We start from the raw sequence: 14064 nt of genomic DNA, 5'->3' as shown, positions 1-14064 counted from the left end.
TTCAACATTATAACTTTATTTTATTTATTTATTTGCACAAAAGAAAACAAGTAATAGACAACAATACAGATGAAAACAAATAAAAACAAAAACTGGTGTGTGTGCATGTGTGGTTGGAAGCCCAAGGGTTTATATGAAAACCACACCACAAACAAACAATATACAATACATAAGTACAAATATTAAAAAAAGGTTTGTTAAAACAGATAACCTACTAATTATAAATGTATAAATGAATTGATCAGTATAATGTATCTGCTATCAGAAAGAAAACTATAGGCTGGGCAGAACCATAAATCTAAGTTAAAGAATAGGACTGAATCTAATAAAACTTAATTTGAAGTGCATTTAAAGTTTGATTTGATTTAGTCCTGATTTTTGGTTGAGTGAATCCAACATATCAATTATTAATTAGTAGTCAAACTGGGATAAAGACACACTAAGTCAGTGGCACTGATGGAACTATGCAAGCAGAAGATACATCTCCTTCAACTGTTGATATTTGGTTGCGTTGACAACCAAATACAAATCAATATCACCTTTGAACTACAAAAAATAGCCTATGAACTTGTTGACAGGAAAACAAATGTTATGTTGGATTCACGTCTTCAACTAAACCCAAAATGAAAATGTAAGAATAGGATTAAGCAAGTGACTGAGATGGAACTATCCAAGCAGTAGATACATCTCCTTTAAATGTTGATATCTGGATGTGTTGTCAAGAAAACACAATTCAATATTACTTTTGAAATACAGTAAATAGCCTAAAGTTAAGGCTATTTTACAAACCAATTTAACATTCAACCTTAAAATGAGTAACTAATCTATGGCCACATTTGAGGTTACTGTAACTATTAATGTATTCTTATTTAATGATATAGACCGTGCATGTTCAAGATTGCATGCATTCTGTAGGTTGTTGCAGGTCTGCGGAGAGCTTCACAATTGCTATAATAATCTGCGCAGAATATCGAATGGCATTGATCACTTGCACCATGTACTTTTAATGTAATTTCAACTGCAATCCAACTTTTGTTCTGCTGTTCGAATGAAGCACAGTGATGATACATTCATCTGTTGTATAAATAATCAAAATATCTGATATTGCATTCCCATTTGAACTTCGCAGCGCTTTTAAATGGTTCAAAGCGCAGTGATAGCCATTTGGATGGTAATGAAACCAAAAATCAGACATCGTTTTTCCATTGGAATTTGGTTGTGCTTTTAGATGGTTGAAAGCATAGTGAGTTACAACACATTGGAAATTCAACTCACTTTTGACTGTCTTTTTGAGTGGGTGAATATGGGTTGCAATCTCACTTATCAACTTCTCAACCAAATATTACCCAATTATCCATGTTGAAATGATGTGGTGTGCACTGTGGGTATTTTATCAAACACAACATATTATGTCCTCATATGACAATTCTGAGGCCACTTTTAGTGAGTCGCCAAAGAGGTCATTATTGTGCATTTGCCTCAGGCTGTCTTGGGCAGAGCCAGGACAAATGGGACAAGGGCACCGTTTGCCTCTACAGGTGCTTTGAGTGCCAGTGCCTCGGGCAAAAACTGTTCATTCTCCTCTTCCACAACAAACTGCAATGTTTGGGACTTGTTCACACAGTAAATGGTGTTGCCAATGACAGCACAGCGAAAGGGCAAGGGGTTGGTCTGCTCCAGGGACGCACTGTTGTGCCATATTTTTACCACGGTGTTGTATTTGAACACGTTGACACCGTAGTCACGGTTGACATCAAACCTGTAGATGAAGTTTTTGAACGCTACCATGTCAGTGGATTTCTTTCTGCTGTTGTTGAACGGGCATTCCTCCCAGTCGTCTCTTTTAGTGTCATATCTTAGCAGACGATAAAATAGAGAGCCTCCGGACACGAACATCTCTCCATTACAGGTTGTTGCCTCGTGCGCAATAGCAAAAGCCCCTTTTGGTAGTGGCGCCACTGGGCGCCATCTATCCAGGCGAGGGTCATATTTCTCCACCGTAAAGAGACATTCCCCTCCGATTGCAAACAGGTAGCCGTCCATGGACACCAGCTTGAGCTGAGACCGACCCTCAGTGAGCGGTCGAATTTCACTCCAGCTGTCAGTGAGTGGGTTGTAGCAGAACACCTTGTCCGAGACTTTGCCTTTGTCGTCCTGCCTTTTGATTCCACCTGCCACGAATAGGTAATTGTACATGGTGCATATCCCAGAGCCCTTTGTGTTGATTTCATCTGGCATCTTCGTCAGCACTTTCCAGTCCTTTGTCTCCTTGTTGTAATAGTAGATCATGCGGTTCTCCTTCAGGGACACTATGGACAGAGGGCTCTGAGGGCGACTGTTCTCACGACTTGTAGGTCTGCTCCCGACGCCGTCATACACCTCGTTGATTTCAGCCACCATCAACGCCCTCTTTCCCTCCATTCTCCTGGTGATAATTAGTTCTCTCTCCCCTCCGGTCAAACGCCCATAGACACCGGGATCCCGCAGTATTTGCAAGAAATTGTCACTCATGTACTTGTAGGCTTTCTCCTTCAACTCGCTGAGACGTTGCTTTTTGGCTATTGTCAAAATATCATAGCAGTTCTCGGCGGTAATCTGCTCCGACATTGTATCGACAGCAGCTTGAACCGCGCAGGGGATTTGTAATATTTTAGCTCCGGTGATGACCTCTACAATATTATCCTTACTAACCTCCATTCGGCCTGAGTAAATGTAATTCACCAAAATGGTCAAAGTCTTAAAACTCACCCCCTTCACTCGCAATACGTCTCGGGACTGCCGCGCCTTGAAATAGTCACTTTTCTCAGCCAAAACGGCTTTATGCGCTTCAAGTTTCTTTCCAGACACTTCAATCACTAAATCCGTCTCCTCTTTAGAAGCAAAGACTCCGTTTCCATATCCACATCCTTCCTGCCTCGACTGCAGTGCTGAGTATCCCTGTGTAGCGTCTGGGTCGCTTTCTCCCCACACAGCATTCTGTCCCGCACTGCCTGGCTGTCCGCGCTGACGTACTGTCAGCGCTTCTGCAGCGATACAATAGGTAACAGACGCAGAGGTCCCCTCCTTATGCCCCACCTGGGAACTTGCTTTATCAAACAGACAGGGATATTTCACAGCTCCTCCGCTGACTTCACTCACGAGAGGGGTGCTCTGTGCTTGCGTTTCGTCATCCAGGCAGCAGAGGGAATATCCCAGGCTGTGCGCCACGTCAGCCTGTGCGCGGCAATTCTCCTCTACCGCATCGCGCTCTATTGAACAGAGCTGCTCTTTGTTGAGCTGTGGGGTATTACAATGTATTAATGACATATGCTTTTGATCCTCATTTGCATTTCCTGAGCCATTCCTTGGTTGGCTACCATTATAAAATCTAAGACCCATCACTCCATTGTCCATTTCAACAAGTGGTCTATTAGTCTCCGTAATACACTGGTCCCCAAAGTTTTGATTCTCGTCTGGATCTTTTATCTCGGGTATATTTCCAACGAAGTCCTGCATCAGCAAAGCCATTTTGTCCACCTGCTCTTTCTCGTGACAGGCAGGTGGTGTATCAGCATCAGCACTGAGTAGGCACACGTCTGGGATGCACTGGGCACTGTTATCCATGATCAGAACGCACGGGGTTCTGATCTATGCATTTTTTGTTAATATTCTAGTTAAATCAGACAAGTCCAGTATATTGCAATAAGAGGCAATATAAGAATCAATAGGTTTGATGGCAATCACCACTTAATGATCTCTTTCAGTAACTTGGGCTAGGCCTACTACAGGTAATACAATTCATCTTCTGCACATCTATCACTCCAGTGTTTATTTAGCTAAATTGTAATTATTTCGCCACTACGGCCTATTTTTTGCCTTACCTCCCTAATCTTACTTCATTTGCACACAATATACTTTTCTATTGTGTTATTGACTGTACGTTTGTTTATTCCGTGTGTGTTGTTGTTTGTGTCGCACTGCTTTGCTTTATCTTGGCCAGGTCGCAGTTGTAAATGAGAACTTGTTCTCAACTGGCCTACCTGGTTAAATAAAGGTGAAATAAAAACATTAAAAATAATAAAACTCTGGATTGTCACGTATGCTATCTCCTCTGGTCTCTTATTCATTTTCATTTGATCAGAGGGAAATATAAATGAAATGCATTTCCCTTGCAGCAACACGGCGGGTGGATGATGCCACGCAAGGAAACTGGGGATCACCGACGACACAATCCTGTTTTCCTTTGTCCATCTTCATTTCAGTGTTCAACAGGTGCTGGTGCATCATCTGTGGAGAGGTGGGGAAATTATGCGCATCTGCATCGAGACTTATTTACCTCTTCTAAACATAATATACACAACAGCGACAAATATTTGAGACAGTGGATTGTGGATGTGGCTATTAGCGTTTTCACTACTGTATTCTGACTTTTAAGAATATACTTATATTGATAATGATCTATTTGAATTATACCATCTAATGTGTGCAATAGGCTATCAGAGGATTTGTGTTGATTGTGTAATTACTCATTGCGTGTAATGGTTTTGTGCGCCATAATATGTATACTGTGAGCAGCTTCATTTTTATCCATGGAACCACTTCAATAAATAAATGCTTTCTTCCTTATCCTGTTATTGCAATCAAAAATCTAGTTTTGAAAACAAACAATACGAATTGTAACGAACTAAAGAACAAACGCATAAACTACAAAAGCCAAAGTTAATGTCATACTTACTCGTGCAATAGGCTTACTCCCCAGCTGCAAAATATGGTGCCTGATGCAGTCTGGTTATAGCCTATCTGATGCAGCGCAGTTATAAGGGCTTTCCCGATCGCAAAACCGCGTTGCTTGAAGAAAGAGCAAGTCGAGCCCCGAAACCTTAGGCTATTCGCTGCCGCAGACGACCGTGGCCTGTCAGTTTCGGATTGATATATGATTAAAGACTATTTTTCACCTTTAATATTCCTTGCAACATAACTTCGAATCCTATCCAAACCAAATTTGAGAAAGTAAGTTAAAAAAACAGTTAATGATTGAAGATTTGCCTTGCTCCTAAACAATTTTTGCGGATGATGTAATATAATGAAGGGATTCTGGTTTGTACACTAAACCCTCCCCTTTTATTAACCCTTCACAGAAGCGTGATCTAAAGTCTATCATGTATGACTGGAATGAATGCCAGCGAAATGCATGCAGGTCAAATGGTTTAACCTATACCCCGTAATAGATGTGGGATTGGATTATTGTTCATTTATTACTGCATCGTATGTTACTATAAGAAAGACAAACACTTACAAAAGAGAAGTGTGGGGATGGATAGCTAAACAAAAACTTATGAATCAGATTCACAGTGCATACAGTGCCTTCGGAAAGTATTCAGACCCCTTGACTTTTTCCACATTTTGTTATGTTACAGCCTTATTCTAAAATTGATTAAATACATGTTTTTCCTTAGCAATCTACACACAATACCCCATAATGACTAAGCAAAGACAGGTTTTTAGAATAAAAAAACAACAGAAATACCTTATTTACATAAGTATTCAGACCCGTTGCTATGAAACACGAAATTGAGCTCAGATGCATCCTGTTTCCATTGATCATCCTTGAGATGTTTCTACGACTTGATTGGAGTCCACCTGTGGTAAATTCAATTGATTGGACATGATCTGGAAAGGCACACACCTGTCTATATAAGGTCCCATAGTTGACAATGCATGTCAGAGCAAAAACCAAGCCATGAGGTCAAAGGAATTGTCCGTAGAGCTCCGAGACAGGACTGTGTCGAGGCACAGATCGGTGGAAGGATGCCAAAACATTTCTGCAGTATTGGAAGTCCTCAAGAACACAGTGGCCTCCATCATTCTTAAATGGAAGAAGTTTGGAACCACCAAGACTCTTCCTAGAGCTGGCCGCCTGGCCAAACTGAGCAATCGGGGGAGAAGGGCCTACTGAGAGATCCTTGATGAAAACCTGCTCCAGAGCGCTCAGGACCTCAGACTGGGTCAAAGGTTCAATTTCCAAAAGGACAACGACCGTAAGCACACAGCCAAGACAACGCAGGAGTGGCTTCAAATCAAATCAAATGTATTTATATAGCCCTTCTTACATCAGCTGATATCTCAAAGTGCTGTACAGAAACCCAGCCTAAAACCCCAAACAGCAAGCAATGCAGGTGTAGAAGCACGGTGGCTAGGAAAAACTCCCTAGAAAGGCCAAAACCTAGGAAGAAACCTAGAGAGGAACCAGGCTATGAGGGGTGGCCAGTCCTCTTCTGGCTGTGCAGGGTGGAGATTACAACAGAACATGACCAAGATGTTCAAATGTTCATAAATGACCAGCATTGTCAAATAATAATATTCATAGTAGTCGTCGAGGGTGCAACAAGTCAGCAACACAAGAGTAAGTGTCAGTTGGCTTTTTCATAGCCGATCTTTGAGAGTATCTCTACCGCTCCTGCTGTCTCTAGAGAGTTGAAAACAGCAGGTCTGGGACAGGTAGCACGTCCGGTGAATAGGTCAGGGTTCCAGCAGGTCTGGGACAACAGGTCTGGGACAGGTAGCACGTCCGGTGAACAGGTCAGGGTTCCATAGCTGCAGGCAGAACAGTTGGAACTGGAGCAGCAGCACGGCCAGGTGAACTGGGGACAGCAAGGAGTCATCAAGCCAGGTAGTCCTGAGGCATGGTCCTAGGGCTCAGGTCCTCCGAGAGAGAGAAAGAAAGAAAGAGAAAGAGAGAATTAGAGAGAGCATATTTAAATTCACACAGGACACCGGAAAAGACAAGAGAAATACTCCAGATGTGACAGACGGACCCTAGCCCCCCGACACATAACCTGTTGGGGCTAGGGGGCAGTATTTTCACGGCTGGATAAAAAACCGTACCTGATTTAATCTGGTTACTAATCCTACCCAGTAACTAGAATATGCATATACTTATTATATATGGATAGAAAACACCCTAAAGTTTCTAAAACTGTTTGAATGGTGTCTGTGAGTATAACAGAACTCAAATGGCAGGTCAAAACCTGAGAGATTCCTTTACAGGAAGTGGCCTGTCTGACCATTTCTGGAACTTCTTTGCCATCTCTATCTTTTACAAAGGATCTCTGCTCTAACGTGACACTTCCTACGTCGTCCATAGGCGCTCAGAGCCCGGGAAAAACCTGAATGTCGTCATCCCAGCCCCAGGCTGAAACACATTATCGCCTTTCTCAAGTGGCCGATCAAGGGACTGTGGGCTTAGGCGCGTGACCTGGCCGCCCTCGTCTTTGTGATTTTTTCCTCTGTTTGCCGAAAAGGAGATTCCCGGTCGGAATATTATCGCTTTTCTACGAGAAAAATGGCGTAAAAATTGATTTTAAACAGCGGTTGACATGCTTCGAAGTACGGTAAAGGAATATTTAGAATTTTTTTGTCACGAAATGCGCCATGCGTGCGACCGTTATTTACCATTTCGGATAGTTTCTGGAACGCACAAACAAAACGCCGCTATTCGGATATAACGATGGATTATTTGGGACCAAACCAATATTTGTTATTGAAGTAGAAGTCCTGGGAGTGCAGTCTGACGAAGAACAGGAAAGGTAAGACCATTTTTCTTATAGTAAATCTGATTATGGTGAATGCTAAACTTGCTGGGTGTCTAAATAGCTAGCCCTGTGATGGCGGGCTATGTACTTAGAATATTGCAAAATGTGCTTCATCCGAAAAGCTATTTTAAAATCGGACATATCGAGTGCATAGAGGAGTTCTGTATCTATAATTCTTAAAATAATTGTTATGCTTTTTGTGAACGTTTATCGTGAGTAATTTAGTAAATTGTTAGCGAATTCCCCGGAAGTTTGCGGGGGGTATGCTAGTTCTGAACGTCACATGCTAATGTAAAAAGCTGGTTTTTGATATAAATATGAACTTGATTGAACAAAACATGCATGTATTGTATAACATAATGTCCTAGGGTTGTCATCTGATGAAGATCATCAAAGGTTAGTGCTGCATTTAGCTGTCTTCTGGGTTTTTGTGACATTATATGCTAGCTTGAAAAATGGGTGTCTGATTATTTCTGGCTTGGTACTCTGCTGACATAATCTAATGTTTTGCTTTCGTGGTAAACCTTTTTGAAATTGGACAGTGTGGTTAGATTAACGAGAGTCTTGTCTTTAAATAGCTGTAAAATAGTCATATGTTTGAGAAATTGAAGTAATAGCATTTCAAAGGTTTTGAAAATCGCGCCACAGGATTCAACTGGCTGTTACGTAGGTGGGACGAATTCGTCCCGCCTAGCCCAGAGAGGATAAACTACTGCAGCATAAATACTGGAGGTTGAGACAGGAGGGGTCAGGAGACACTGTGGCCCCATCCGATGAAACCCCCGGACAGGGCCAAACAGGTAGGATATAACCCCACCCACTTTGCCAAAGCACAGCCTCCACACCACTGGAGGGATATCTCCAACCACCAACATACCATCCCGGGACAAGGCCGAGTATAGCCCACAAAGATCTCCGCCACGGCACATCCCAAGGGGGGGCACCAACCCAGACAGGAAGACCACGTCAGTGACTCAACCCACTCAAGTGACGCACCCCTCCCAGGGACGGCATGGAAGAACACCAGTAAGCCAGTGACTCAGCCCCCGTAATAGGGGTAGAGGCAGAGAATCCCAGTGGAAAGAGGGGAAACCGGCCAGGCAGAGACAGCAAGGCTGGTTCGTTGCTCCAGCCTTTCCGTTCACCTTCACACCCCTGGGCCAGACTACACTTAATCATAGGACCTACTGAAGAGATGTGTCTTCAGTAAAGACTTAAAGGTTGAGACTGAGTCTGCGTCTCTCACATGGGTAGGCAGACTATTCCATAAAAATGGAGCTCTATAGGAGAAAGCCCTGCCTCCAGCTGTTTGCTTAGAAATTCTAGGAACAATTAGGAGGCCCGCGTCTTGTGACCGTAGCGTACGTGTAGGTATGTACGGCAGGACCAAATCGGAAAGATTGGTAGGAGCAAGCCCATGTAATGCTTTGTAGGTTAGCAGTAAAACCTTGAAATCAGCCCTTGCCTTAACAGGAAGCCAGTGTAGGGAGGCTAGCACTGGAGTAATGTGATCAAATGTTTGGGTTCTAGTCAGGATTCTAGCAGCCGTATTTAGCACTAACTGAAGTTTATTTAGTGCTTTATCCGGGTAGCAGGAAAGTAGAGCATTGCAGTAGTCCAACCTAGAAGTAACAAAGGCATGGATTAATTTTTCTGCATCATTTTTGGACAGAAAGTTTCTGATTTTTGCAATGTTACGTAGATGGAAAAAAGCTGTCATTCAGGACAAGTCTCTGAATGTCCTTGAGTGGCCCAGCCAGAGCCCGGATTTGAACTCGGTCAAGCATCTCTGGAGAGACCTGAAAATAGCTGTGTAGCAATGCTCCCCATCCAACCTGACAGAGCTTGAGAGGATCTGCAGAGAAGAATGGAAGAAACTCTCCAAATATAGGTGTGCCAAGCTTGTAGCGTCATACCCAAGAAGACTCAAGGCTGTAATCGCTGCCAAATGTGCTTCAACAAAGTACTGAGTAAAGGGTCTGAATACTTAAAAAAAACATATATTTTTGTATTTAACCTTTATTTAACTAGGCAAGTCAGTTAAAAACAAATTCTTATTTACAATGACGGCCTACCCCGGCCAAACCTGGACGACGCTGAGCCAATTGTGCGCTGCCCTATGGGACTCCCAATCACGGCCGGATGTGATACAGCCTGAATTTACTTAAGTAAATGTGATATTTCAGTTTTTTGTTTTGAATAAATTTGCAAACATTTATTAAAACCTGTTTTTGCTTTGTCATTATGGGGTATTGTGTGTAGATGAGGGGAAAAAACTATTTAATCAATTTTAGAATAAGGCTGTAACGTAACAAGGTGTGGAAAAGGACAAGAGGTCTGAATACTTTCCGAATGCGCTGTATATCCAGATTATCCAACTCAATATTGAAGGCACATAAAATGGATCCGTGGCATTGCAATCCCAGAGGAAGTAGGCCTACAATATAAAGGGGTAAGGGCTATTACATTTTCCTACTCTCCTTCTGCCAAATGTCTTGTTTCATCTCAAACCCAGAAGTGTGTCTTGAATGATCCCCATGTTGATAGCAAGTAGAACAACCAGCAAGCGCCAACCAGCACCCAGGCCCTTTAATGAGAGTCTATTTTAACAGACCCTGCCTTATCTTCAGGAGAGAGTGCATGGCTCATGACCAGATAACCACATGGGAAAAGCCTCCCCTCTGCACGGTTAATCAGAAATAGCTGTTGGCACAGGAAAGCAGAAGGTCATTTTAAACGGCTCAGGAACAATAGTGAGAAAAAGGAGGGAGAGGAGGGCCACAGGAAAGATCAAACCTCAGTTTCGCTGGGCCACAGTCTCTGATAGGATAGATCAGTGGTTCCCAACCAGGGGTACTAGTACACCCTGGGGATACTTGGCCAATCCACAGGGGGTACTTGAGAAGACCCATGAGACCATAGGCCTACTGGTAAAATGCACATGAGCGGGTACTTCAGGGGTACTCCGGTCAGAGCAAAATTAAATTGGTGGCACAGCAACCAAAAAAGGTTGGGAACCACTGGGATAGATACAGGAGCATGCAGATGGGGACCAATGGAGGTCAACATACACACACACACACACACGCAAGCAAGCACACACACACACACACACACACACACACACACACACACACACACACACACACACACACACACACACACACACACACACACACACACACACACACACACACACACACACACACACACACACACACACACACACACACACACACAGTCCTACAGTAGTTCACTGATGCCTGACCTCACTCAGACGGCAGAGATGAGCTGGTGAAAAAGGGATATTAGATATTATAAACCCTCTGTCATGCTTTATGATGCCACACTGATGGAGAGTGGGCAGCAAGCTAAAGGTCACAAACGCATACGTTTATAGAATGGTTGGGAACCATTGATCTATCCTATCAGAGACTGTGGCCCGGCGAAACTGAGGTTTGATCTTTCCTGTGGCCCTCCTCTTCCTCCATAAGTCTACAGCCATTCTAGTATAAGTTGTTGTTATGGGGCATTTATTCCTAATTTATGAATTGTCTTTGTTTATGAGTGGGCAGAATGAAGATGACCGCTTTTCGCAGCTCCATTAGTGTATTTCAGTATCCAGTACACAGACCAGAAGGGGTAGGACTCATTACCAGGGACATACAGTATATACTTCTCCGTGGAGGAGACCACTCCAGAGCAGGCTATATATAGGCCACTGCAGTAGACGGAAGGTAATAATAGCGAAGCAAAAGATGGAATGAGAATAAGAATGAAGCTGCAAGGGATGTGATTAGTCCCAGGCTGTATGTTATTTGGTTCACTGGATTTTGTACATGAGAAATAACTTTGAATGAGATGTCGAGGGTAGTTTTAGCTGTAAGTCCCTTAGTATATTCAGTCAGTTTGTCTGTAGGCTTACCTGGATTGCTCTTACCTGGCATGCAAGATCAAAGAATGGTATTTTTACAGCTCTTTATCATAAAAAGGGATATTGATCATTACTGCGGATATCTCTTAAATGGATAGTTCACTCAAATTACAAAATGGCACATTGGTTTCCTTATTCTGTAAGCAGTCCGTGGACAAGGTATGACAACAATCCATACTTTGGATTTACTTCCCTAACCGTTTCCAAATGCTACGTTTTAGCATTTGTGGTACACATCCTATTCAAGTCATGGCACCGTTCTTAGCAATTTTCGCACATCATGTCCAAATCATCCGAAAGTATCTAAAATTGATTGTGAAGCTCAACAAAGTCACTTACAGTATAAATGATGTGAACATGACGCATGGAAAATGCTAACATCTGTCCCATGACTTGAATGGGATTTGTGCCACAAATGCATTTGGAAACAGTGCCAGGGAAGCTAAACCAAAGCATGGATTGCTGTCATACCTTGTCCATAGACTGCTTACACAGTAAGAAAACCAATATGTCATTTTCTAATATGGGTGAACTATCCCTTTAAGGTTGGACAGGAGGAAGAATAAGGTGTAGTCACCATGCATGCAACCCACTGAAAAGAGAGGTATTTTAATGAATCCCCGTGGCAACTGTACCAGCATGTCTCATTGCTTTGGACATCTGAGATGGAACGCTGAGAAAATCACATCAAGAAAGATACATCAGAAGTTTGATGTGAGTGTAACATTATTAATGATAATCAAACATCAAGTGGAAACTGAGTTACATCACTGTATGATTCCCAGTCTTGTGGACAAATAAACAGCAGGCATCTTTTCCTAATTAGGCTTTAATCAGCGCTAATGAATCTTCCAGAGCAAGCAGCAGACAGTGATGTGAATGAACTCACTGTCCGGTCCCAAGGGACAGCCCATGGTACTGACGATGAAGCCGTAGGCAATTTCACTGAGTGACACAGGAAGTTAGACATTACAGCAGTTTATATCTACACCATGCAAAACAACAGTATGCTGTACTGTAGATGTAAGCAGAGTATGTACTGTATAGTTGCCAACTACAACCTGGCCAGTTCCCCTCTCTCCACTGGGATTCTCTGCCTCTAACCCTATTACAGGGGCTGGGTCACTGGCCTACTGGTGCTCTTCCATGCCGTCCCTAGGAGGGGTGCTTCACTTGAGTGGGTTGAGTCACTGACGTGGTCTTCCTGTCTGGGTTGGCGCCCCCCCTTGGGTTGTGCCGTGGCGGAGATCTTTGTGGGCTATACTCGGCCTTGTCTCAGGATGGTAAGTTGGTGGATGAAGATATCCCTCTAGTGGTGTGGGGGCTGTGCTTTGGCAAAGTGGGTGGGGTTATATCCTGCCTGTTTGGCCCTGTCTGGGGGTATCATCGGATATGGCCACCCCTCCTGTCTCAGCCTCCAGTATTTATGCTGCAGTAGTTTATGTGTCGGGGGGCTAGGGTTAGTCTGTTATATATGGAGTATTTCTCCTGTCTTATCCGGTGTCCTGTGTGAATTTAAGTATGCTCTCTCTAATTCTTTCTTTCTTTCTTTCTTTCTTTCTTTCTTTCTTTCTTTCTTTCTTTCTTTCTTCTCTCTCTCTCTCTCGGAGGACCTAAGCCCTAGGACCATGCCTCAGGACTACCTGGCATGTTGACTCCTTGCTGTCCCCAGTCCACCTGGTCGTGCTGCTGCTCCAGTTTCAACTGTTCTGCCTGCGGCTATGGAACCCTGACCTGTTCACCTGACGTGCTACCTGTCCCAGACCTGCTGTTTTCAACTCTCTAGAGACAGCAGGAGCGGTAGAGATACTCTCAATGATCGGCTATGAAAAGCCGACTGACATTTACTCCTGAGGTGCTCACTTGTTGCACCCTCGACAACTACTGTGATTATTATTATTTGACCATGCTGGTCATTTATGAACATCTGAACATCTTGGTCATGTTCTGTTGTAATCTCCACCCTGCACAGCCAGAAGAGGACTGGCCACCCCTCATAGCCTGGTTCCTCTCTAGGTTTCTTCCTAGGTTTTTGCCTTTCTAGGGAGTTTTTCCTAGCAACCGTGCTTCTACATCTGCATTGCTTGCTGTTTGGGGTTTTAGGCTGGGTTTCTGTACAGCACTTTGAGATATCAGCCGATGTAAGAAGGGCTATATCAATAAATTTGATTTGCTTTGATTTGAACTACATAGGGCAAGTGTCATAACCCTCCCAATGGAAAGAAAACTCAAAATGTACTCATTATTTGTCTTCAAGAGTTCCTCAAGACTCTCCTTCAAAGCAGACATTGTTGCAGGAACTGTTTATGATATGCATGCTCATGACTATCATATAAAAGTTTGACAGATAGCAGCAGAGGAGAGGAGAGTGTCACGTTCTGACCAGTAAAGGGGTTATTTGTTATTGTAGTTTGGTCAGGACATGGCAGGGGGGTATTTGTTTTATGTGGTTCGGGGTTTGCTAGTATATGTGTTTATGTAGAGGGGTGTTTGGTTAGAGTATTCCGGGGTTTTTGGGTTATGTTCTTTATTTTGTATTTCTATGTTCTGTCTATGTTG

The 14064-nt window shown here is 43.2% G+C and overlaps 1 protein-coding gene across 1 annotated transcript; it reads right to left on the bottom strand.

Moving 5' to 3' along the window:
• On the bottom strand, positions 1 to 5074 carry LOC106571624 (kelch repeat and BTB domain-containing protein 11). The gene is made up of 2 exons (XM_014144919.3): positions 4715 to 5074; positions 1 to 4266 (listed from the first exon to the last, which is right to left on the bottom strand). Exon 2 carries the CDS (start codon positions 3601 to 3603, stop codon positions 1480 to 1482), a length of 2124 nt encoding a protein of 707 aa, XP_014000394.1. The 5' UTR covers positions 3604 to 4266; positions 4715 to 5074; the 3' UTR covers positions 1 to 1479.
• Positions 5075 to 14064: the final 8990 nt, after the last annotated feature.

Source organism: Salmo salar, chromosome 15 (assembly GCF_965601325.2).
Source record: "Salmo salar chromosome 15, fSalSal1, whole genome shotgun sequence".
NCBI lineage: Eukaryota > Metazoa > Chordata > Actinopteri > Salmoniformes > Salmonidae > Salmo > Salmo salar.
This window is presented reverse-complemented; position numbering and strand designations above follow the sequence as displayed.